The sequence below is a fragment of the Pseudophryne corroboree genome, chromosome 3 (genome assembly GCF_028390025.1).
Source record: "Pseudophryne corroboree isolate aPseCor3 chromosome 3, aPseCor3.hap2, whole genome shotgun sequence".
In the NCBI taxonomy this organism is placed as follows: domain Eukaryota; kingdom Metazoa; phylum Chordata; class Amphibia; order Anura; family Myobatrachidae; genus Pseudophryne; species Pseudophryne corroboree.
The window spans coordinates 99,371,318-99,398,771 of record NC_086446.1 but is presented as its reverse complement, the minus strand read 5'-3'; the positions used below and the strand labels follow the sequence as shown (position 1 = coordinate 99,398,771).

General features: G+C 48.2%; 1 protein-coding gene across 5 annotated transcripts in view; it reads right to left on the bottom strand.

Moving 5' to 3' along the window:
- The window catches only part of LOC135054883 (oocyte zinc finger protein XlCOF7.1-like), a 247,351-nt gene that overhangs the window by 29,047 nt on the left and 190,850 nt on the right, over positions 1-27,454 (bottom strand). For 3 of the 5 annotated variants that reach the window (XM_063958319.1, XM_063958320.1, XM_063958318.1), the window contains 2 exons: positions 9,305-9,424; positions 8,676-8,867 (listed from right to left, as the gene is read on the bottom strand). In XM_063958319.1, the coding sequence (XP_063814389.1) occupies positions 8,676-8,867; positions 9,305-9,382 (270 nt within the window). In that variant the 5' untranslated portion in view covers positions 9,383-9,424. Of the gene's footprint in view, positions 1-8,675; positions 8,868-9,304; positions 9,425-27,179; positions 27,348-27,384; positions 27,451-27,454 lie in introns of those variants that run through there. The other 2 variants (XM_063958321.1, XM_063958322.1) reach the window with 2 other exon arrangements.

Below are 27,454 nucleotides of genomic sequence, written 5' to 3'. Positions count from 1 at the left end.
GTCCAGCATAGAATGGTTCTCAATTACCTCACAGCAGTAACAGGTGGGTATTGTGTCACCCTAGCAACTCAGTATGGCGTGAAATGCGGTACATATATCACTAACAGCACTGAGGACCCAACCGAGGTTATAGATCGAAAAATGGATGATATATTGCAATTAAAGTGGGAGTTTCGAAGGAGGCACAATCTTACACTCGCTGCTGTGGGTAATGAATTGACTGGCTGGGTGTCATGGTTGAACCCACGAAATTGGTTTTCAGGTTTAGGAGAATGGGCTCAGAGCACCATCATGGACGTAGGGAAATTCCTCTTGTGTATCCTGGGAGTTATCATATTGATTGGTCTGGTATTCAGATGTGTTCGGAGTCTAATGAATTGCAAGCGTAGTACCAAGGTGATGAGTCTGAGGAGTGAGGGCATTGTAACAACAACTAATTTGATTTATGATCCACCAATCGAGACAATGTTGTGATAAAATGTGATTCCACGGTCCGTTTCTTTCACCCGTTTCTCCTTTGATTTTCCCCGAGGTACCAAGAGATCAGCCTGGAAGAAGAATTTGATGACCATTTATACAAGACCAATGATGAACTGTATCACAGACACCTGATGAGCTTTTAGAGACTGTAATTCTTCTTATGGACACTTGAAGAAGCTTTTTGTTTGCCAATAAACCTCAAAGCTACAGTAAAGACCTGACGATCCCAACAAGACACCAGACAAGACATCAACAAGACCCCAATCGGCGACTGTATACTAAACCTCACATAGTTATATGACTGCATTTATAACGCTTGTTTCTTATCTTCATCTCTACAACCTCCAGGTAGTATCCCACATAGTCGACAGGTGATTTTCACATATTAGCATTCACATACTCTCCCCCTTCATGTATCATCAACTAATGTACACCCCATTTGTTGTAACCAAAAGCCGAAAAGAGCTCGGTAGAGTTTGACAGCCCATCCACAGAATCTTAATACGGGATAAGAAGGATTCAAATGTATACTTCGCAATACCTCGAAGCTTGATTTAGAACACGTACGGCACGATGATACATGACCCCTCAGACATGGATCCCATACACACATGCTTTTACTATCTCACTAGGTTATATCTTTCCCACCTTCTCCTCTCCTCCCTCTACCCAATCATAAAAAAAAAGGTATTCCATGACGACATATATTTTTCTGTTTGAATTGTTTAGAAAGTGGCAGTTATTGTTGACTGCCAAAGGGTGGACTGTCAAAGTCGAAAAATATCGTAATCCACAATGCCTTAAACTAACCCCAATGCACATGCCCGCAGCTCATGCATTCAGTCTGCCGTACGTGCACATGTCCGCAAATTGCGTATGCTCGCTCCGGCGATTACGCGCGGTATATGCGTATTTACGGTAGTTTATGAGCTTGTAGCGGGCGACTCGTTTATAGCATAGTTAACCTTTATAGTGTGTTTTGTAGATATTAATCCCCTTAATAATGTCTGCAAGTATGTTTAGTGTAAATGGTTCGTGGACATGGGAATTCCTCTTTGCATGATACGAAGGGTCTGACAAAGGTTGAACAGTGGTGTCTAGTACCTAACTGAAGAGTATTTTATTAGAAATATTCTGGCGTTGGTTAGGAAGAGATTAATCGCTCCTGCGTATAGTTATGTCTATAAGAAGTTTATGGACATTTACTGTATTTGCAGTTCATTATCCATGCGGCGGGAATCCTGTGGATACCTCCCACCTGAGCAGTTTGAAATAGTCACAGCCCACCTGTTCAAATCCACCTATGACCTTTTGTTATAATGCAGAGAGACATTCCTGTGTCCAATGAACAATGAGATTGTAGGGCCCTTTGTAGTGTACTGTATGTTGTGTATATAAAGGCCACTGTCCCCTGACCGGCCAGTACTCTCTCTCATCAACATTTATCTGTCGGATAATTGGAGGACTGGATCCGGTTGCGCTAGCGAGTGTTCCCCCGTATGGTATGTTTCTCTGTGGCCACTTTGTTACTCGTTTAATGTAAGCAATTCATTCTTATTCTATGTATTTGTGTTTGCGTTCGTTCGCCATTGTGTATATTTTTGTCTAGTTATTCTGTTTAGTTATTAATGTTAGGTTTGTAGTGTATAAGCTGTAATCTGTATTCTTTTCCCTTTTACTTACTAAAAATCATCTGGTAAGGTGTTGGAACCTTAACAAGTGTTTGTGTGATTCACCATATAAGTGCTAAGGGTTTCAGAGCATCTCAATTGCTCAAACAGCTTGCATACTCACAAAGGTTCAGTGTTACACCATTATAGTACCACGGTATTAAGGTTTACAGTGTAAGCATATTCTGTGTTTAAAGTTTATAAAGGTTACTGTCTGTGTGTACGCTCGCTGTGTGTATTCCGTACACCCAGCGCAGCATGTGTACGTAACTTGCGTACCACGTGTGAGGTCTTTGTACGCAAATAGCGTACAAAGTACGTAGCACGTGCACGAGGTTTAGCGGCCATTACGGCTTTACGGTATTAGTAAATAGCTTATGTTAAAAGGTAAATATTTAGCTTTATCACTGTAGTACTACTACTAAAAAAATACCCCAATAAAAACAGGACACACACACACCTTGAAAGTATAAGTTTATTACATACATGCACATCTACATACATACTTACCTATGTTCACACGAGGGTCGGTCCTCTTCTCCATGTAGAATCCATGGGGTACCTGTGGGAAAAATTATACTCACATAATCCAGTGTAGATCGGTCCTCTTCTGATCTTTGTATAATCCACGTACTTTGCAAAATAAAAAAACGGACACCCGACCACGCACTGAAAGGGGCCCCATGTTTTCACATGGGACCCCTTTCCCCGAATGCCAGGACCCCCCCCTGACTCCTGTCTAAGGGGGTTCCTTCAGCCAATCAGGGAGCGCCACGTCGTGGCACCCTCCTGATTGGCTGTGTGCTCCTCTAGTGTCTGTGAGGCAGCACACGGCAGTGATACAATGTAGCGCCTATGCGCTCCATTGTAGCCAATGGTGGGAACTTTGCGGTCAGCGGTGAGGTTACTTTCGGTCAACCGCTGACCGCCAAGTTCCCACCATTGGTTACAATGGAGCGCATAGGCGCTACATTGTATCACTGCCGTGTGCTGCCTCACAGACACTAGAGGAGCACACAGCCAATCAGGAGGGTGCCACGACGTGGCGCTCCCTGATTGGCTGAAGGAACCCCCTTAGACAGGAGTCAGGGGGGGGTCCTGGCATTCGGGGAAAGGGGTCCCATGTGAAAACATGGGGCCCCTTTCAGTGCGTGGTCGGGTGTCCGTTTTTTTATTTTGCAAAGTACGTGGATTTTACAAAGAACAGAAGAGGACCGATCTACACTGGATTATGTGAGTATAATTTTTCCCACAGGTACCCCATGGATTCTACATGGAGAAGAGGACCGACCCTCGTGTGAACATAGGTATGTATGTATGTATGTATGTAGGTGTGCATGTATGTAAAACTTATACTTTCAAGGTGTGTGTGTCCAGTTTTATTGGGGTATTTTTTTAGTAGTAGTACTACAGGTACCAGCGGGCCTGGTTTTCCACCGCATGCTGGTACTTGTGGTTCTCCAAGTACCAGCTTGCGGGGGAGGCTTGCTGGGACTTGTAGTACTGCTACTAAAAACAATATTCACACTTTCACACTTGGCTATCAGCCCCCCATCCGCCGCCCTTGGATGGGGGGGGACAGCCTCGGGCTTCACCCCTGGCCCTTGGGTGGCTGGAGGGGGGGGACCCCTTGATTGAAGGGGTCCCCACTCCTCCAGGGTACTCCGGCCAGGGGTGACTAGTTGGGGTTTTAATGGCACGGCCGCAGGGACCGATATCAAAGTGTCCCCCGGCTGTGGCATTATCTCCCCAGCTAGTGGAGCCTGGTGCTGGTTTCAGAAATACGGGGGACCCCTACGCTTTTTGTCCCCCGTATTTTTGTAACCAGGACCAGGCGCAGAGCCCGGTGCTGGTTGATTAAATATGGGGGAACCCCTGTCATTTTCCCCCCCATATTTTTTCAACCAGGACCGGCTCAAAGAGCCCGAGGCTGGTTGTGCTTAGGAGGGGGGACCCCACGCAATTTTTTTCAGAATTTTAAAGACTTTAATTAACTTTTTAAGGTACACAATGAAGCCCTGCGCGGATCTCACAGATCCGGCCGGGTTTCCTTCTGTTTTGTCAGGCAGTGTTTTACTCATCACTCCCGTAAAACACTGCCTGATATTACGAATCACATCGACATCGGAAAAAACGATTGTGCAAAACTCGGCAGCTTAGTGAATGACCGTATCAGGATTCAAAAAGTTGCAGTAAAATGCACCCGATACCATTCGAGTTCAAACACCCTTCAAAACGGTCAAAACACGAATATTAGTAAATAAACCCCTATATCTTGTATCCAAGGGTCCAGGCCAGACGACACCCAGACGTGGCTGGAATGCCGAAGTCTTGCTCCCACCTGACCTTCCTCCAGGCTGTGCGGTCCACCGTCATGCTCAGGACTTTGAGGCACCAGAAGCAGGCTTCTGGTCCTGGGAACCTGCGGGAGCAGGCTTTTTGGCTTTAGCACGACCACCTCTGAAGAAGGTATGAGAAGGCTTGTTCTTTCTAGGCCTCGTGGGCCGAAAGGACTGTGATGTGGCGGGAGTAAAAGGCTTCTTCGTAGCCGGTGCAGCTGAGGGGAGAAAAGGAGACTTACCCGTGGTAGCCGTGGCAATCCACGCATCCAGTGCCTCCACAAACAGAGCCTGACCTGTATAGGGTAGGCTCTCCACACTTTTCCAGGATTAACGTCCGCAGACCATTGGCGCACCCAGAGACCTCTGCGAGCCGAAACGGACATGGAGGAGATCCCAGCAGCCATGGAACCCAGATCCTTCATGGATTCTACCAGGAACCCTGCAGAACCCTGTATGTTACGTAAAAACAAATCAACGTCACCGTTATCCATCGTAGTCAAGTCCTCCTGCAGAGTGATTGACCACTTGGCTATAGCTTTAGAAATCCATGCACAGGCAATAGTAGGCCACAGTATAGACCCTGAAGCCGTGTATATGGATTTGAGCATAGCATCCACCTTGCGATCTGCCGGATCCTTCAACGCGGTTGATCCCGGGACTGGTAAAACCCCCTGTTTTGACAGCCTGGAGACAGAGGCGTCAACTATAGGCGGAGACTCCCATTTTTTTCTATCGTCTTCCGTTAAGGGAAAAGCAACCAGGACCCTTTTAGGGATCTGGATTTTTTTCTCCGGGTTTTCCCAGGCTTTTTCAAATATAGCATTTAATTCCTTAGATGCCGGGAAGGTGAGAGGGGCTTTCTTACTGTCCGTGAAAAAGGCCTCCTCAACCTGCTCACGAGGTGTGTCAGAAATATGTAACACATCCCGCATGGCCTCAATCATCAACTGCAACCCCCTAGCAAGAGATGCCGTCCCTATCGACACATCCCCCTCACCGTCTGCTGTGTCCGAATCGGTATCCGTGTCATCCTGCATAATTTGGGCAAGAGCACGTTTGTGAGAATGTACCGCAGGGGGCCACGAGGGAGCAGTATCGGACCATACTGCCATAGAGGACTGCAATACCCGAGTTGCATGCTCAGCCCTTGCAACCCTTTCAGAAATCGGAGAAATAGCCCCCCTAAGAGAGGCTATCCACTCCGGTTCTCTAGCTGGGATCTGCGCTACAACAGTACAATCCTGAGTACATGGGACGGGATCTTCCTGAGAAGATAAATCCTCTGCAGCATATGAGACAGAGTCTCTAGACATGTTTGCTTGTACACCCCACACACACAGGGTACAGGGCAGAGTCGCCCCCCCCCCCCCCCCCCCCCAAGAATGGCAGAGAGACACAGAGATTGGAGCCAACCCACACACAGCGCTATTACAGGTATAGGGAGACCCTAAACCAGCGCTGACGGTGTCCCTTAATAGGTGACACAGTCTTACACAGCTTCCGCTCTCTTCAACAACCCCCTGGTACCGTACAGATAGCTGGAGTTGCTCTGGAGGGACTGTTCTTCCACTGGCAGCGTGTCTGCAGGCAAGAAAATGGCGCTGAACGCTGCTGGGTCCACTCTGAGAAGCTCCACCCCCTTAATGGCTCTGTCTTCCCGCTCTTCCAAGATTATACTGGCCTGAGGATTTTCTGCTGGCTGAGATCCGCAGACCCCGAGAGGCTTTCTGGTAAGTGTAGGGTTAAGGCGCCGGCTCAGGGCGCCCCCCACAGCGCTGCACCCAAGTACCGCTGAGCCATCCCGGAGCGCAGTTAATACTGCGCTCCTACCCTGATGCCGCCATCTTCACATCGACCCCACGCTTGCTAGGGGGGGCGGTGACTCACTCGCCACAAACTTCAGCTCTGCAAGGGGGTGGCGGCATGCTGCTGGGATGAGTGTTCCCCTGTGGCGGGGAACGATCAATCCCCTCAGGAGCTCAGTGTCTAGTCAGCGGAGTCAGTGGCTCAGACCCCGCAGGGCGGACACTGCTCCCCCCCTCAGTTCCTCGATGCAGGGAGGCTGTTGCCAGCAGCCTCCCTGTAAAATAAAAAACTCTAAAATAAACTTTTACTAAAGAAGCTCTGTAGTGCTCCCCTAGCTGTGACCGGCTCCTCCGGGCACATTTTCTAAACTGAGCCTGGTAGGAGGGGCATAGAGGGAGGAGCCAGCCCACACCGTTAAACTCTTAAATTGTCAATGGCTCCTGGTGGACCCGTCTATACCCCATGGTACTAATATGAACCCCAGCATCCTCTAGGACGTAAGAGAAAATATAAAAAATTTTTTTGAAACATTCATAAATGCTAACAGAAGCATATTCTGTACCTGGGAGACAAAGGGTCAGCGTCAGTTGGGAGATCACAATCTTTAGATACAACAGCCGTCACGACTATTTGTAAAAAACCCTGAGCACCAGCATAGGATGTATCTGTTCCTGGTGTATTGCCATCTTTTTTACAATCCACCCATTCAGTTGTAAACAGTCAGAGACAGTCGTAACAAGTGGACGCTCAATACTGCGCACTACTTTACAATAAATGAAAACCTCTTTTTGGACAATGATGTGAGGGACCAATGATTCCCATTATTACACCCTTGTATGGATTCTTGTGTCCTAAATACTCCCACTCCTCCATGGAGAGATAGACAGTGACATCCTGACACCTTATAGGAACCTGACACACACAATGACACAGTCATCACCCAGACACCTCCCCTGGTGTTACTGTATAATGTCCCATTCCCAGCAGTCACCTCTCCAGTCATCACCCAGACACCTCCCCTGGTGTTACTGTATAATGTCCCATTCCCAGCAGTCACCTCCCCAGTCATCACCCAGACACCTCCCCTGGTGTTACTGTATAATGTCCCATTCCCAGCAGTCACCTCTCCAGTCATCACCCAGACACCTCCCCTGGTGTTACTGTATAATGTCCCATTCCCAGCAGTCACCTCTCCAGTCATCACCCAGACACCTCCCCTGGTGTTACTGTATAATGCCCCATTCCCAGCAGTCACCTCTCCAGTCATCACCCAGACACCTCCCCTGGTGTTACTGTATAACGCCCCATTCCCAGCAGTCACCTCTCCAGTCATCACCCAGACACCTCCCCTGGTGTTACTGTATAATGCCCCATTCCCAGCAGTCACCTCTCCAGTCATCACCCAGACACCTCCCCTGGTGTTACTGTATAATGCCCCATTCCCAGCAGTCACCTCTCCAGTCATCACCCAGACACCTCCCCTGGTGTTACTGTATAATGTCCCATTCCCAGCAGTCACCTCTCCAGTCATCACCCAGACACCTCCCCTGGTGTTACTGTATAATGCCCCATTCCCAGCAGTCACCTCTCCAGTCATCACCCAGACACCTCCCCTGGTGTTACTGTATAATGCCCCATTCCCAGCAGTCACCTCTCCAGTCATCACCCAGACACCTCCCCTGGTGTTACTGTATAATGTCCCATTCCCAGCAGTCACCTCTCCAGTCATCACCCAGACACCTCCCCTGGTGTTACTGTATAATGCCCCATTCCCAGCAGTCACCTCTCCAGTCATCACCCAGACACCTCCCCTGGTGTTACTGTATAATGTCCCATTCCCAGCAGTCACCTCTCCTGTCATCACCCAGACACCTCCCCTGGTGTTACTGTATAATGCCCCATTCCCAGCAGTCACATCTCCAGTCATCACCCAGACACCTCCCCTGGTGTTACTGTATAATGTCCCATTCCCAGCAGTCACCTCTCCAGTCATCACCCAGACACCTCCCCTGGTGTTACTGTATAATGTCCCATTCCCAGCAGTCACCTCTCCTGTCATCACCCAGACACCTCCCCTGGTGTTACTGTATAATGCCCCATTCCCAGCAGTCACCTCTCCAGTCATCACCCAGACACCTCCCCTGGTGTTACTGTATAATGTCCCATTCTCAGCAGTCACCTCTCCAGTCATCACCCAGACACCTCCCCTGGTGTTACTGTATAATGTCCCATTCCCAGCAGTCACCTCTCCAGTCATCACCCAGACACCTCCCCTGGTGATACTGTATAATGTCCCATTCCCAGTAGTCACCTCTCCAGTCATCACCCAGAAACCTCCCCTGGAGTTACTGTATAATGCCCCATTCCCAGCAGTCACCTCTCCAGTCAGCAGCTGAATGATCTTGTTGGTGAGTTCCAGGATCTTCTGCTCATTGTCTCTCCCATGTATGTATGAGTAAGGTGGAAGCACAGTGATGGGGCTCTGGGTCCTGCTCAGTCCTCCTGATCCACGGCGGCTACTACTGGGTGTCACGTGCTCACCTGATGATTTCTTGACAACAATGTATTCCTGTGTATAGGAAAATAAATTAAATAATACTGTCATAATGAACAGTGACATTTAATTATTACGTTTTTTTTTTTTTTGGCTTTATAAAACACGCACATATTACACAGTGCTTTACAGAGAATAGTCTTTCACATTGCTCCCTGTCCCAGTGGAGTTTACAGTCTATATTCCCTCCCAATATCGTGTATATTTCCATAATATCTCACCTCTCCAATAAGGTCTCAGTTATGTTAATAGAGATTAATAAGAGTGATGTCACTATGGCATTATCAGACAACAGTATTTTCCCTCTCATGTAAGGCTCTTGCTTTATTAATAAAGAAGATAAGAGTGATGTCACTGTGACACTCCTAGTACCTCTCACCTCCCCAGTCAGGTCCCTCTGTTAGTAATAGAGATAAGAGTGATGTCACTGTGACACTCCCAGACCCCCTCACCTCCCCAGTCAGAAGGTAAACGATTTCCAGAGTGAGATTTAATATCCTTCTAGTAATGCGACCCCTGTCCTTGTCCATCGTCAAGACTCAAAATGGGCTATGATCTTGATGGAACTGCACCTGTGAGTTGAAACAGAAATTATTTTCGTTAAAATGGAATTGATTGAGATATATATATTATATATAGATATATAATGCATCTTAGGTGCGGCACTCAGCTTCAAAATCCAAGAAGTACAAACACAAGGTTGATTATCAACGATTTTGGAGCTGAGTGCTGCACCTAAGATGTATTATACAAACTATTCGTGAGGGCACCAGCGCAGCTATCTTGTTCTACTTGGAGTGCCGGGCTGTGGATTGTTTTTGTGTGTGTGTGTGTGTGTGTGTGTGTGTGTGTGTGTGTGTGTGTGTGTGTGTGTGTGAGAGGACGACGAAACTAGGTTTTAATCGATTCTCAACATTATTTCCTTTTATTTTCTGAGATTGTGTACTGTATAGTTTGTCCATATTTGTAATCTTATAGTTTTTCTAATCATACCGTGGATTATTTTGTTTTGAATTAAAATACAGTTAATTCTCGCATATTCTCCATGTCTCTTGGCGAATCTGCATGCCTGTGAGGTAAAAGCTATGTATCGAAGTGTAAGTGAGTGTGCAATTGATCATTCTGTATGCAGGTAGCAGCAAAGGACTACCAGGCATCAGCACATTGATTATTTCCTTTGCTGGTGGCAGTTACCGTGTTTGATTGACCGCACATGCTTAGGTAACCATAACTCACTAGCGATTTTCAGATTGAAGTATCTGGAGCATCAGCTGGCCAGTCGTGACCCACCCAGATACACATATATAGCAGTGAAATGAGTGATGTGCTAGATTGTGCCTGCATGCAGGCCAATCTAGCACCGGCGATAGCGCCGCGCATTGCTATCGCTGTGGGGTAGACACACGGAGAGATCAGTGCTTAAATTCTAAGCAATCTAATCAGATTGCTTAAAATTTAAGTACAGATCTCTCTGTGTGTACCCACCTTAAGCCTGGAGAAGCGATAAAGCAGTGATAAGTGGAAGATGATAATGCACCAGCCAATCAGCTCCTAACTGTTAATGTACATATTGGAGCTGATTGGCTGGTGCGTTATCACCTTGCACTTATCACTGCTTTATCACTTCTCCAGGCTTAATACATCTGCCCCCCAGTTTGGTCACATGTTTAGCACACATTTTGTTTTGACGGTTGCCACTTTCTCAAGTTTAAATTACATCACTATGATGTCATACATGGCTGGTTTTGACGCCACTCTGGTTATTTAAAGAGCATGTTTCTTGATGGTAATCATTGTGCTTACAAAACATCCAGAAAAGTTGTCATTCCAGTAAAATAAACCTTAAATATTTATTGCAAAGTTTACAAATAGAAGTTTAAAGCTTGCATTCCGGGTGGGGCGATATCCAATTAGCTGCGTTAACATGGTTTCACAATAAATTATCGCATTTGTGATAATCCGTTATCCAATTAGCGGTGAAAAGTTATTGACCATAAGTCTCCAATGGGTTTATCACAAATTTCTCTTCACCATCTCTGAGCCGGGGATAAGTTGTGCAGCATCCCTATTTTAAGGTAAAAATGTCGGGATTTGTTTCAGAAGTCCTGGGAATGACTAATTAGGCACTTAGATGTTCTGAATTATTTTTAATTTGCACATAATGACATGTCATTTTTGAAGTCTAAAAATTCAAAGTGATGGAAATTGGAGTGCAAGGTATGGGATAGGTATATTGGGACGTTTTATCAGTGGGACAAGTGTTTTTAGACTTGCAGGTGGGAGTAATCGGTCCATTTCCACTTTTTTTTTCTTTTAGTCCCCTAAAATTACCCAAATATATACTTATACTTATTTATATGTACACCAAATTTAATAAAATAACTTATTTTGCTGACTAAAAATATCTATTATTTTTTCACATTTTTAAAAAAATGCATACAACAGCCATTTGACCCGATTTAATGATACCAAATACTTTTATTATGGCCACTAATATCATGTTTTTCTATATTAGTTTGGCTTTTTTGGGGTTACAGGAAGATTTCCCCACTTTCTCCTATACTTATCTCTGGTTTTGCCGCCTAGAATTATTGTACAAATCACGTTTTCGCTATTTTAGAATAGGATAGGTGCGAAAAACAAGAGCACGCAAGCTGTGATAAGCTGATTTTTTGGGAGATAGGTGCAATACATTTTGCCACTATCGCGGATCATGTTATCGCGGCTAATTGGATACCCCCCAAGTCAGTTCACGTTAACGTCTAGTGCAGTGTTTCAGACACTGTCTCACGTAACCATGACAGTGCATGTTTTCAAGGTATCCTTACAAATAGTACAGCATGTGGCTCTATTGTGTAAAGCTGGCTACAATTATTTGGCTGGTCAGAATGAACATCTGGTAATATATGGGAACAAATGACAATCAGCCATTTGCACCTAAACGCTGGAAAATGTTTGAAAATGGTCGTTCAGACAAGTTGGTTAAATCCGTTTGATATAACTATTTTGCCTAAACATGCGTTTTTGCCAGTTTTCCTGGAATACTGTAAGGGAGCAAATGGCTGGGTGGAAAGATAATCTGTTGGTGTGGCCAATTGTAATCAATTAACACACCTGTGCTCCAGGAAGACGATATGGAAAACGTGCACTGTAAGGCTGGGTACACACCTGGATGGCAGTGGCCAATTGTGAAAGTGTGTATGCTAACATAATCAGGCATCTGTGAGGTAAGTGTCGGCGGTTCCTGCAACCAGTGTACGGGCAGTCAGCGGGTCTTCCATAAACAAATGCAGATCCACCAATATATCTTTTAGCTATATCGGCATTGGCTGTGCTGCAGGGCCAATCAGATAGGTCCGTGAAGGACGTAGAGACATATCTGGTGTACCCACATGCTGATGCGTTCACAATATATCATTCGTCGATATGACAAACAATATACAACCAATGTGTTCCCAGCCTTAGGTCCTATGAGGCACGGGTTTGAAAAACTAGTGTATTGTTGTATTAGCATTGAGAGGGTTGAGGATCTGAGAATTTGTCTTTATTACATCTCCTATATAATAGCCCAGATCTGTGACTTTGTGCCTCATTTGCTCACGCTGGGTGGAGTCACAACACTGGGCGGAGTTAGTCAAATGAGTCACAGATCTGGGCAAATCTATAGGAGCAGAAGCAGATGGTATGGGCATGGCATTGGTAGGGGTGCATACCTCCCAGCTTTCTTCAGGCAGACAGGGGTGCATACCTCCCAGCTTTCTTCAGGCAGACGGAGGGACACACGTGTGGCGAAAGGGGGTGTGGCCAATGAAAAGGGGGCGTGGCTTCACAGGAGGACCCGTGATTGCGAGCCATGCCCCCGTTTTCGTCAGTGAGGGGGCATGCCCAGCGCTCTCTGAGCTGCTGGCATGCCCCCAGGAGCGGAGCCCAGGGCACTTGAGGCAGGGGGGCCCTATCTCATTGCTGTGCCTGCTGTGGGGTTGGGGGCGTGGCCTAATTGTGGGACGCGGGACCATGCCCCCTTATGCAAATTCCGGGATTATTATTTTTTTATGGGATTTTGGCCCCTCAGGTAGGGGTAAATCCAGAGGGGGTGGTCGCTCCCCCCTCCACACCCGCACAGGCAGAAGAAAGCAGGGAGGCTGCTGCCTCCCTGCAACACCACAGACCTGCCAACAAGCAGCAGCGTGTGCTGACTGTAGCACAATGCTGCTGCTGTTGCTGGCAGGACGGGGGAGCTTCAGAGCTGGGACAGAGTTACTCCAGCCGGGGGGCCCCCTAAAACTGAGGGGCACGCGGTACGTACCCCCTGGGCTCCCCCCTTAATCTGGCTCTACTGCCGGACCGCCCTCCCTTAATCCGTACCCCCTGATGCCCCCTCTCCCTGTCTCCACTAAATAGACGCTGTGCGCATGCGCACAGCGTCTATTCACCGCTGCTCTGCTAAGCAGAACAGCGAGTACAGGAGCTTCCCAACTGCCCTCCCCCCACCGCGGGTCACTGCGGCCTGCGGGTGGGACAGCGGGACAGACCCAAAAAAATGGGACTGTCCCGCGAAAATCGGGACAGTTGGGCGGTATGGGTGTGTGTGAGGGGGTATGCCATACAGACAGACAGGCACCGGCTCACTGTGTGCTTGACCCCCCACATCAGCATACTCAGCAGGGTCTCTCTGGCACACTCCACGCTTCTTAGCTGCAGTTTTGTGGGGCACCTGCCGCTGTGCAGGTTCCATACTGCCTGTTATCTCCAGCCCCGGCAACGCCCAGCTCCTTCACACACTTTAGCCGGCGGGCAGCGCTGCAGAAGTCCGCGCTGCTTGCAAGCTCTGACCCCCTCCTCCCTCCAGCTGCAGCATCTCCTGGGGGCTAACCAGTCACTCCCAGTCTACCCTTACCACAGTGCCCGTCAGCTGCGAGGTCCGCGCCGCGTGCATGCTATGACCCCCTCCTCCCTCCAGCTGCAGCGTCTCCTGGGGGCTAACCAGTCGCTCCCAGCCTCCCCTTACCACAGTGCCCGGTAGCCGCGCGAGGTCCGCGGTGTGTGACTGAGGAGTGGGGGGAGGGATGCGGACGGGCAGAGGAAGCAGGACTCCAGCCTGAGAGAGTCAGCCATGCCAAGTCTCCACCAGCAGCAGATCCCAACAGGTTGGAATGGAACAGCAGCAGCCAGCAGCAGTGACTCCGCTAAGACACATCTGTCTGTCACCACTGTTCTGTCCCTAATACCAATCTCTCCCGTGCCCTGTGTTCTGTCATGTCCCTGTCACCCCTGGCCTTGCCCTGTCACCCTTATCCTGGCCCTTTCACCCTTATCCTGACCCTGTCACCCTTATCCTGGCCCTATCACCCCTGTGCTTGCCCTGTCAACCCTATCCTGGCCCTGTCACCCCTGTCCTGGTCCTGCCGCCCCTACCCTGGCCCTGTCACCCCTATCCTGTCCCTGTCATTTCTGTCCTGGCCCCGTCGCCCCTGTCCTGGACCCGTCACCCCTGTCCTGGACCCGTCACCCCTGTCCTGGACCCGTCACCCCTGTCCTGGTACTGCATACCCCCCAACTACCTTTTTGGCAGGTACAGTACCGCAGCACCTCCAGACACCTCCCCAATGCACCACACCTCCGCACCTTCCCCTCCATCACATGCGGCACTCCACCCCTCCCCCACACGCTGTGCCTTCAGACCCCCTACACCACCCGCGGCTCCCACTCCCCCGCCCCTCCACCACCCACAGCACCTCCAGACCCCCTCCACCCCCCATATATATCTCCCCACACACCTGGCCCCCCTCCACCCGCAGCATCTGCAGAGACACTCCTCCATCCGCGGTCCCCCCCTCCCCCACCCACGGCACCCCCGCACCTGACCCTCCACCACCTGCAGCACCTCCGGACCCCCTTACCCATTCGCCGCACCACCCGCACCTGCCCCTCCCCCACCCGTGGCGCCTCCGGACCCCCTACCCCACCCCCCCCGCCCCTTCCCATCCCATAGCACCTCCGGAACCCTTAACTCATCCGCAACATCCCCTCACCTGCCCCTCCCCCACCCGTGGCACCCCTGCCCCTCCCCCACCTGCAGTGCCTCCGGACCCCTCCCCCATCTGCAGCCCCCACTCCTCTGCCCCTCCCCCACCCGCATCACCTCCCGACCCTTCCCCATCCGGGCCCCCCCCCACCCCCCACCCGCAGCATCTACAGACACCCTCCCCCATCCGCAGTCCCCCCTGCACCCGCTACCTTCTGTACATCGTGCCCTGCCCTGCAGGTGCTGTTCACGCCGTTGCAAGGGGCTGCGACGCCCTTTCATTGTGCAATATTTAACCACTAACAAAGGAATGCAGGTAATACTCCATATAATACAAATATTGAACCCTAGAAAGGCATGCAAGACTTAAGGGGCGTAGCCCCTTGCGACGGTGTGAAGCGCGCCCATAGGGCGCGATGAAGCACCTAGTTTATATATACTGGATCAATTTAAGGTGGGGGCCTTAATTCACAATCAGGAAAAACAATAAATTATATTTAGAGGCTGCAGGATGATTACAGAGAGTCCATGCGTGTATCTGCCCTCTCCCACCATAGTGGTTTTTTTATTTTTTATCTAACGGTGATGGAGTATACAGGTCTCTAAAGGCAGAGGGGGATTATTTACAAAGAATACATTTTTGGTTGGGGCCTTAATTAACAATTAGAAAAAAAAAACATTTTAATTTGGAAGCAGCAGGATGAGTGCAGTAAGCTACAATACCAATCTCCGCTCACCTACCATAGGGATGTTATTTTTTTATTGCTCAGTGATGGGGAATCCGGGTCACTACCGTTATGTGTATTGGTCACAATTTCTACGCTAGTAACGTGACACTGCTATATATTATCTTTTGCTTGATGTCTTATTTTCAGTATATGGAGTCTATTCAATTACTGTCAGACTTTTTAAAAAGTCGAAAAAAACGTCACTTTCCGACTTTTTAGGTCGAATTTAGATTCGACCTATTCAATTATAGTGCTGTATTTCCGACTTTTTTAAAAATCCGAATTGTCGGAAAACACTTGGATCGGCGGATTAGCCACAGATCCAGGTGTTTTGTCGGATTTGCCAACGATTCCGACAGTTTTTGCCACGTTTTCGAAAAAATGTCAATCCAAAAAAGTCGGATCGGCATTGTCGAAAATGGGCAAAAACCTGTCGGAATTGCCCGCAAACTGAATACTGAACTGTCGGATCTGACAGGCATTGAATATACCCTTATAAGTTCAGTCCAGAGTTAAGGTTATTTTAAATCTCTCCTGTGACCCAAGGATCCTATATATCAAAAATATTTGCGTGATATCCCCCAAAACACACATTTTCGGGGGGCACCTGCAACTATTAAGTATCTCCCAAATGTATGTACATGAGACCGCTGCAGGTATCTCCAATATCTGCTGCGGTCTACCAATTTCACTTGCAAAAGCAACCCATTAGGTTTCTATATAGGCTGCTTTTTTGCCAAATTTGCCAAGCTGCGATACATTCCGGACCTTGGCCCCCGGAGGCTAACACCATCTGCAAATGGCTTTAGCCACTGTAGTCTATGGCATAGGCTCCCAAACACTACTGTCCTCAAGTCATCCCAACAGTCCAGGTTTTAAGGGGTGGTCTTCAGTATGCCGGCGGTCGGGCTCCCGGCGACCAGCATACCGGCGCCGGGAGCCCGACAGCCGGCATACCGACACTTATTCTCCCTCGTGGGGGTCCACGACCCCCCTGGCGGGAGAATAAATTAGCGCGCCACCGTGCCCGTAGCGTGGCGAGCGCAGCGAGCCCGCAATGGGCTCATTTGCGCTCGCCACACTGTCGGTAAGCCGGCGGCCGGCCTCCCGGCGCCGGTATGCTGGTCGCCGGGAGGCCGGCCGCCGGCAGATCGTAGTGAACCCGTTTTAAGGATACCCATGCTTAGTCAAAAGTGACTTAATTGGTACCTCAGTCAGTTTTATTACACAATCTGTGCACAAGCAGGGATATCCCTAAAACCGGGATGATTATGGTGCTTGAGGACCACATCTGGGAACCACTGGCCTATGGGCTACAGTGTACACCTGTACTGGACCTAGCAGCAGAATCTATAGAAGTGCAGATAATTGATATTTTGGGGTCTATTCATGAAGCAGTGAAAAGAGTAGAGAAGTGAGCCAGTGATGAAGTTGCCCATGGCAACCAATCAGCTCTTAAGTAACAACCGTCAAGTACATTCTATAAAATTATACGTAGCAGCTGATTGGTTGCCAAGGGCAACTTCTCCATTCATCTCACTGCTTCATGAATAGACCCCTGTATCTTTTAACCCTTTACAGATTGCAAGAGTTACTAGGAGAGGGATTTGTAGGATCCCTCCCTGGAGCTGTCCACTTGCACATGACGCAAAAGGAAGAAAAAAAGAAAGACTCTGTGTTGGGGCACACTTAGAAAATTGTAATAAATTTATTAAAACTTAACTTTTAATTAAATAACACATAAAAGTGAAAAGTTTGATACAGGAGAATGTTCAAATGCACAAAATATACATATAATGTTAACAAAAATATACAGCAAGAGATTTGAGTGTTAAGCTGGGTACACACTGGCAGATATATCTGCAGTTCAATCGATCTGCAGACCTATCTGTAGATGGTACACACTGACCAATCACCACTGCCATCTGCAGATATATCTGTTGCAGAGGACATTGGCCAATTAATCTTTCCTCTGTACACACTGGCAGATTGTTGTCATGAAATGAGCCAAATATTCCTGCAATTTACATAATGGGCTGGCTTTCTAAAGGGTACACTCTATCTCTCTCGTACCATCCGTCTCTCTCTCGCTCCCTCGGTCTCCCACTTTCTCTCCCTCCCTCCGTCTCCCACTGTTTCTCACTCCCTCCATCTCCCACTGTCTTGCTCCATCTGATTCCCACTGTCTCTCTCTTTCTCTCTCTCTCTCTCACTCCTTCCGTCTCCCACTGTCTCAGTCCCTCGGTCTCCTGCAATCCTTACTGTTTCTGAGGAGATAATATATAAATAAAATATAACTACTGCGTGGAACTGACTCCATAAAACCCCTCAGGGCATATGTTGGCACCCACAGGTGACTGCTCTTGCTGGTCGGGCTTCCGCAGATCATGGCTCCCCGCTAGTAGAGGCTCCCAATTTCAGTCATTGTCTCCCACTGTGGAATAAAATCTTATGGACATAGAGCCACAAATTATTGTGTATGTACACAGGTGCATACATTTGACCTGAGATTTATGCTCCTACACACCGATACAATTTATCTATCTACCAGGTGTATATATATTACGCACTCGATACATCCAGATTTATTTCTTTATCTTATGCTTCCAATTGAGCAGGCTGAGAGTTATATGATACAAGCTAATATATATAGTTTTTTTTACAACAATCCAGTTACTACACTTAACACTGCCACATTGCATCATTGATTGTTGCTTCAAGTTGAATGTGTATGATTTTATGCATGTGTGTATTTTGTCTTAATAAATACACACTGGCTATGTCTCTTGCTGGCCAGGGCTCCTGATGGTCACAGAGCCCGCACCACCACCCTCACCGCCACTGATGGTCACACAGCAGCAGCATCTTCATGCCGGCCCCCCCCCCCTTTTCCCCGCTCCCTGTGGACCAGGAAGGGGACTACGTACCTGGCGAAACCTCCTCAAGGGAGCTGCAGACCTGAAGGGGAACTGTGAACCCGGCGGACCTTAAAGGGAACTGCCGACCAGGCGGAACCGAAGAGGAACTGCGACCCTTGCGGTGGTGCGGTATTGGCAGACCTGGAAGAGGACTGTGGTGACGGCAGACCTGGAAGGGAACTGCGTGCCCGGCGGACCTGAAGGGGACCTGCGGCGCCGAAGGAACTGGAAGAGGACCCCAGCTTGTCTCTCAACAGTGCTTGGAGCGGTGACCAAGGCATCCCCCAGGTAACCCGGCCAGCAGCAAGAACGCTCCGCTCCCTGCCAGCAGTGTACCTAGCAATACTACGACCTGGCTGAGTCATGTATTTACATAACCCAGCCCACCTAATGATGGGTAGAAAGGCTGACCTATCGCGGGTAGGCCATACACACATAGCGATGTACCAATATATCTGCAGATATATTGGTCATCGGCTGTGCTGCAGGGCCGACGCGATATGTCTGTGAACGACGTTGTTCACAGACATATTGTTTGTACACACCCGCCGATCAGTTAACGATATATTGGCCGATTAATTGATCGGCCAATATATCTGCCAGTGTGTACCCACCTTAAGTAATATGCAGATAGATTCAAACAATCCACATGAGGAAAGAGTGGATAATGTGCTGTTAAGGGTCAAACTTAATTTGACAAAATCACTAAATAGGAATCAGGATAAACCTGATACGAAATTAGGAGCACCTGTGGTGAAAAATATATAGAAAAACAATGAATTTGTGCCTAAGTTGATAAAAAAAATAAGAATTTACTTACCGATAATTCTATTTCTCGTAGTCCGTAGTGGATGCTGGGAACTCCGTAAGGACCATGGGGAATAGCGGCTCTGCAGGAGACTGGGCACAAAAGTAAAGCTTTAGGACTACCTGGTGTGCACTGGCTCCTCCCCCTATGACCCTCCTCCAAGCCTCGGTTAGGATACTGTGCCCGGACGAGCGTACACAATAAGGAAGGATTTATGAATCCCGGGTAAGACTCATACCAGCCACACCAATCACACCGTACAACTTGTGATCTGAACCCAGTTAACAGCATGATAACAGAGGAGCCTCTGGATAGATGGCTCACAACAATAACCCGATTTAGTTAACAATAACTATGTACAAGTATTGCAGACAATCCGCACTTGGGATGGGCGCCCAGCATCCACTACGGACTACGAGAAATAGAATTATCGGTAAGTAAATTCTTATTTTTTCTGACGTCCTAGTGGATGCTGGGAACTCCGTAAGGACCATGGGGATTATACCAAAGCTCCCAAACGGGCGGGAGAGTGCGGATTACTCTGCAGCACCGAATGAGAGAACTCCAGGTCCTCCTCAGCCAGGGTATCAAATTTGTAGAATTTAGCAAACGTGTTTTCCCCTGACCAAGTAGCTGCTCGGCAAAGTTGTAAAGCCGAGACCCCTCGGGCAGCCGCCCAAGATGAGCCCACCTTCCTTGTGGAATGGGCTTTTACAGATTTTGGCTGTGGCAGGCCTGCCACAGAATGTGCAAGCTGAATTGTATTACAAATCCAACGAGCAATAGTCTGCTTAGAAGCAGGAGCACCCAGCTTGTTGGGTGCATACAGGATAAACAGCGAGTCAGATTTTCTGACTCCAGCCGTCCTGGAAACATATATTTTCAAGGCCCTGACTACGTCCAACAACTTGGAGTCCTCCAAGTCACTAGTAGCCGCAGGTACCACAATAGGTTGGTTCAGATGAAACACTGAAACCACCTTAGGGAGAAAATGAGGACGAGTCCTCAATTCCGCCCTGTCTGAATGGAAGATCAGATAAGGGCTTTTACAGGATAAAGCCCGCCAATTCTGACACGCGCCTGGCCGAGGCCAGGGCCAACAACATGACCACTTTCCATGTGAGATATTTTAACTCCACAGATTCAAGTGGTTCAAACCAATGTGACTTTAGGAACCCCAAAACTACATTGAGATCCCAAGGTGCCACTGGAGGCACAAAAGGAGGCTGTATATGCAGTACCCCTTTTACAAACGTCTGAACTTCAGGAACTGAAGCTAGTTCTTTCTGGAAGAAAATTGACAGGGCCGAAATTTGAACCTTAATGGACCCCAATTTTAGGCCCATAGACACTCCTGTTTACAGGAAATGCAGGAATCGACCTAGTTGAAATTCCTCCATCGGGGCCTTACTGGCCTCGCACCACGCAACATATTTTCGCCAAATGCGGTGATAATGCTTTGCGGTTACATCCTTCCTGGCTTGATCAGGGTAGGGATGACTTCATCCGGAATGCCTTTTTCCTTCAGGATCCGGCGTTCAACCGCCCTGCCGTCAAACGCAGCCGCGGTAAGTCTTGGAATAGACAGGGTCCTTGCTGGAGCAGGTCCCTTCTTAGAGGTAGAGGCCACGGGTCCTCCGTGAGCATCTCTTGAAGTTCCGGGTACCAAGTCCTTCTTGGCCAATCCGGAGCCACGAGTATAGTTCTTACTCCCCTCCGTATTATAATTCTCAGTATTTTTGGTATGAGAGGAAGAGGAGGGAACACATACACTGACTGGTACACCCACGGTGTTACCAGAGCGTCCACAGCTATTGCCTGAGGGTCCCTTGACCTGGCGCAATACCTGTCCAATTTTTTGTTTAGGCGGGACGCCATCATGTCCACCTTTGGTTTTTCCCAACGGTTTACAATCATGTGGAAGACTTCTGGGTGAAGTCCCCACTCTCCCGGGTGGAGGTCGTGCCTGCTGAGGAAGTCTGCTTCCCAGTTGTCCACTCCCGGAATGAACACTGCTGACAATGCTATCACATGATTTTCCGCCCAGCGAAAAATCCTTGCAGCTTCTGCCATTGCCCTCCTGCTTCTTGTGCCGCCCTGTCTGTTTACGTGGGCGACTGCCGTGATGTTGTCCGACTGGATCAGCACCGGCTGACCTTGAAGCAGAGGTCTTGCTTGGCTTAGGGCATTGTAAATGGCCCTTAGCTCCAAAATATTTATGTGAAGTGATGTCTCCAGGCTTGACCACAAGCCCTGGAAATTTCTTCCCTGTGTGACTGCTCCCCAGCCTCGCAGGATGGCATCCGTGGTCACCAGGACCCAGTCCTGAATGCTGAATCTGCGGCCCTCTAGAAGATGAGCACTCTGCAACCACCACAGGAGAGACACCCTTGTCTTTGGTGACAGGGTTATCCGCTGATGCATCTGAAGATGCGATCCGGACCATTTGTCCAGCAGGTCCCACTGGAAAGTTCTTGCGTGGAATCTGCCGAATGGAATTGCTTCGTAGGAAGCCACCATTTTTCCCAGGACCCTTGTGCACTGATGCACTGACACTTGGCCTGGTTTTAGGAGGTTTCTGACTAGTTCGGATAACTTCCTGGCTTTCTCCTCCGGGAGAAACACCTTTTTCTGGACTGTGTCCAGGATCATCCCTAGGAATAGAAGACGTGTCGTCGGGATCAGCTGCGATTTTGGAATATTGAGAATCCAACCGTGCTGCCGCAACACTACTTGAGATAGTGCTACCCCGACTACCAACTGTTCCCTGGATCTTGCCCTTATCAGGAGATCGTCCAAGTAAGGGATAACTAAAACTCCCTTCCTTCGAAGGAGTATCATCATTTCGGCCATTACTTTGGTAAAGACCCGGGGTGCCGTGGACAAACCAAACGGCAGCGTCTGAAACTGATAGTGACAGTTCTGTACCACAAACCTGAGGTACCCTTGGTGAGAAGGGTAAATTGGGACATGGAGATAAGCATCCTTGATGTCCAGAGACACCATATAATCCCCTTCTTCCAGGTTCGCAATCACCGCTCTGAGTGACTCCATCTTGAATTTGAACCTTTGTATGTAAGTGTTCAATGATTTCAGATTTAAAATAAGTCTCACCGAGCCGTCCGGCTTCGGTACCACAAACAGCGTGGAATAATACCCCTTTCCCTGTTGTAGGAGGGGTACCTTGATTATCACCTGCTGGGAATACAGCTTGTGAATGGCTTCTGCTGCAGCCTTTTTCCTCTCCCTCTGCCACGGGGCAGAAATGAGGAGTCTTTTGCCCGCTTGCCCTTATGGGGCCTAAAGGACTGCGCCTGATAATACGGCGTCTTCTTATGTTGAGAGGCTACCTGGGGTAAAAATGTGGATTTCCCAGCCGTTGCCGTGGCCACCAGGTCTGTTAGACCTACCCCAAATAACTCCTCCCTTTTATAAGGCGATACTTCCATATGCCTTTTGGAATCAGCATCACCTGACCATTGTCTTGTCCATAACCCTCTTCTGGCAGAAATGGACAGCGCACTTACTCTTGATGCCAGTCGGCAAATATCCCTCTGTGCATCACGAATATATAGAAATGCATCTTTTAAATGCTCTATAGTCAGTAATATACTGTCCCTATCTAGGGTATCAATATTGTCAGTCAGGGAATCCGACCAAGCCACCCCAGCACTGCACATCCAGGCTGAGGCGATTGCTGGTCGCAGTATCACACCCGTGTGAGTGTATATACATTTTTAGGATATTTTCCTGCTTTCTGTCAGCAGGTTCCTTAAGGGCGGCCGTATCCGGGGACGGTAGTGCCACCTGTTTAGACAAGCGTGTGAGCGCTTTATCCACCCTAGGGGGTGTTTCCCAACGTGCCCTATCCTCTGGCGGGAAGGGGTATGATGCTAATAACTTTTTAGGAATTAACAGTTTTTATCGGGGGAAACCCACGCATCATCACACACTTCATTTAATTCCTCAGATGCAGGAAAAACTACAGGCAGTTTTTTCTCACCCAACATAATACCCTTTTTAGTGGTACTGGTATTATCAGAAATATGTAAAACATTTTCCATAGCCTCAATCATGTAACGTGTGGCCCTACTGGAAGTCACATTCGTCTCTTAATCGTCGACACTGGAGTCAGTATCCGTGTCGGCGTCTGTATCTGCCATCTGAGGTAACGGGCGTTTTAGAGCCCCTGATGGCTTTTGAGACACCTGGACAGGCACAGGCTGAGTAGCCGGCTGTCTCATGTCATCAATCTTTTGTAAAGAGCTGACACTGTTACGTAATTCCTTCCATAAGCTCAGCCACTCAGGTGTCGACTCCCTAGGGGGTGACATCTCCATTACAGGCAATTGCTCCGCCTCCACACCATTTTCCTCCTCATACATGTCGACACAATCGTACCGACACACAGCACACACACAGGGAATGCTCTGATAGAGGACAGGACCCCACTAGCCCTTTGGGGAGACAGAGGGAGAGTATGCCAGCACACACCAGAGCGCTATATATATACAGGGATAACCTTATAGAAGTGTTTTTCCCCTTATAGCTGCTGTTTTATTAATACTGCGCCTAATTAGTGCCCCCCTCTCTTTTTTAACCCCTTTCTGTAGTGTAGTAACTGCAGGGGAGAGCCAGGGAGCTTCCCTCCAACGGAGCTGTGAGAGAAAATGGCGCCAGTGTGCTGAGGAGATAGGCTCCGCCCCTTTTTCGCGGACTTTTCTCCCGCATTTTTATGGATTCTGGCAGGGGTTAAAATACATCCATATAGCCCTGGGGGTTATATGTGATGTATGTTTGCCAGCCAAGGTGTTTTTATTGCTGCTCAGGGCGCCCCCCCCCCCCCCAGCGCCCTGCACCCTCAGTGACTGCAGTGTGAGGTCAGTGGCGGTTCTTGCCACGGGCAAGCAGGACTTTTGCCCGGGGCGCCGCCTTCCGGAGGGCGCTGGCGCCATCCGGAGGGCGCCGCACCGTGGCAAGATCCGCCACTGCTGCCCGCTGTGTCCCCCGTCCGCCCCCGCTGCCGTCCCCGTCCTCGGCGCCTCCTGTGAAGGGAACTAGACGCTATGCGTCTAGTTTCCCTTCGTGGAGAGTAACTGCTGAGCGGTGCGCGATGACGTAATCGCGCACCGCACAGCAAAGGTCCTCTCCACGAAGGGAACTAGACGCATAGCGTCTAGTTTCTCTTCGTGGAGAGGACCTTTTGCTGTGCGGTGCGCGATGACGTCATCGCGCACCGCTCAGCATTCAAGCGGCGCTTTCAATGTACAGGGGGCGTGACTCACCACGCCCCCTGTATTAGGCCACGCCCCTTTCCTGCCCGGGGCGCTCTGCGCCCTTGAACCGGCCCTGTGTGAGGTGTGTATGAGGAGCAATGGCGCACAGCTGCAGTGCTGTGCGCTACCTTGGTGAAGACTGATGTCTTCTGCCGCCGATTTTCCGGACCTCTTCTTGCTTCTGGCTCTGTAAGGGGGCCGGCGGTGCGGCTCTGGGACCGGACTCCGAGGCTGGGCCTGTGTTCGGTCCCTCTGGAGCTAATGGTGTCCAGTAGCCAAGAAGCCCAAGCTGGCTGCAAGCAGGCAGGTTCGCTTCTTCTCCCCTTAGTCCCTCGATGCAGTGAGCCTGTTGCCAGCAGGTCTCACTGAAAATAAAAAACCTAAAACTAAACTTTCACTAAGAAGCTCAGGAGAGCCCCTAGTGTGCACCCTTCTCGGCCGGGCACAAAAATCTAACTGAGGCTTGGAGGAGGGTCATAGGGGGAGGAGCCAGTGCACACCAGGTAGTCCTAAAGCTTTACTTTTGTGCCCAGTCTCCTGCGGAGCCGCTATTCCCCATGGTCCTTAAAGAAGTTCCCAGCATCCACTAGGACGTCAGAGAAATAATAATATTAAAAGGTACAGGTAAAAGACATATAGGTATAATCGCAATAATGATAATGGTAGGTAAATACCGATCTAAATGTCTCATGAGACATTTAGATCGGTATTTACCTACCATTATCATTATTGCGATTATACCTATATGTCTTTTACCTGTACCTTTAATATTATTATTTTTTGATCAACTTAGGCACAAATTCATTGTTTTTCTATATATTTTTCACCACAGGTGCTCCTAATTTCGTATCAGGTTTATCCTGATTCCTATTTAGTGATTTTGTCAAATTAAGTTTGACCCTTAACAGCACATTATCCACTCTTTCCTCATGTGGATTGATTGTTTGAATCTATCTGCATATTACTTACACTCAAATCTCTTGCTGTATATTTTTGTTAACATTATATGTATATTTTGTGCATTTGAACATTCTCCTGTATCAAACTTTTCACTTTTATGTGTTATTTAATTAAAAGTTAAGTTTTAATAAATTTATTACAATTTTCTAAGTGTGCCCCAACACAGAGTCTTTCTTTTTTTCTTCCTTTTGCTCTATTATTACTGACTCTGGGAGCACCACCAACCAAAAATAATTGTTAGATACCTTCTTCAAGGATCTTTAAGCTCAGTATTGTTGGTTATTTCTGAACAGTTTTTCTACAATTTTTGTACAAACCTATGTTCCTCATTACAATATTTAAACTCCTGTGCGGAACCAAACCAAATCTCTCTGTTAATCCCGTAACACTTGCACATGACGATAAGAAATTATATTTATCAGGTCATGGATCCGATAAATTATAAATATATCCCTAAGGTCTAGAGCAGTCAGGGCACATTTCCTGGGATATCCTGGACACTTGCACCTGTTTGATTACCTGCAGAGATATAAAGTAAATCTATTTGCTTCTACTTATTACACCTCGCTATGTGACCATTATCATTCCTTCACTGTGCTAATATTCTGTGTACAGCGAAACCTCAGTATACAGGACACATTCACTTAATAGATCACAGTGCCTGAATGTAGAATTACTGGCGGTGTTTAGGCACCAGCGTACGAGGGAACTGGATGCAGGAGACACCATTCCATACCTCCAGAGCCGGCCCTAGGTACAGGCAAACTAGGCAATTGCCTAGGGCATCTGGTATGCCTAGGGGCACAAGCAGCTTCTGCTGATTAAAATGATATGCGGCATGCCTATATTCTGTGTGTAGCATTTTGTATGCAGATACAGCCACAGTCACACACAGTATATAGGCATGCCGCATATCATTTTAATCAGGAGAAGCTGCTTGTGCATCCTAGCCACATAGCAATGCAAATAAGATGCATTTTCATCAAAAACATGCACCCGACGTTAGCAGAGCTACAAGTTGACTCACGCCAGGCATCTCCTGATGCATGGTGTAAGATTTATGTGTCCAAGCAGAGGCAGAGGTCACAGTGTTAGCGGCCGTGTGAGTGCTGTGTGTGTGAGTGGTTTGGTTGTGCAATAGTGTTCAGCATATGTGTAAGGGTCATTATGCGTTTCATGTGTATAATGCATTAATAATGTGCAGCAATTGTGTATAGAAGGGCACTACTGTGTGGTCTAATGTGAATAAAGAGCAATATGATATGGTGTAATGTGAATAAGGAGCAATATGGTGTGGTGTAATGAGAATAAGGAGCAATATGGTGTGGTGTAATGAGAATAAAGAGCAATATGGTGTGGTGTAATGAGAATAAAGAGCAATATGGTGTGGTGTAATGTGAATAAGGAGCAATTCAGTATGATGTTATGTGAATGAGGGGCACTACTGTGAGGAGTAACGTATATAAGGTAAAGTGGTACTACTGTGTGATGTAATGTGAATAAGGGACACTATCGCATGATAAATTGTGAACAAAGTTGCAGTACTGTGTGGCATAATTTTAACTGGGGGTACTATTGTGTCGCCATGCACCTTCCCAGCAAGAACACATACCTTTTCGGGCTGTGCGCCGAATGTGCACACTGTTCCTATTTAAATTACAGGGGGTAGGAAAACCAAAAAAAGGATTGCTATGGGTGGGGGGTGATGGTGCTGGGAAAGGGGTGCAGGGTCAGAGACGGAACTAGCGTTGGTGCTAGGGGGCACCAGCCAAAATCTTGCCTAGGGCATCATATTGGGTAGGGCCGGCTCTGCATACCTCCCAACAGGACACTCTCCAGTAGGGACAAAATGCTTTGCTCCTGGACTTTTCTCTTAATGTATGATTG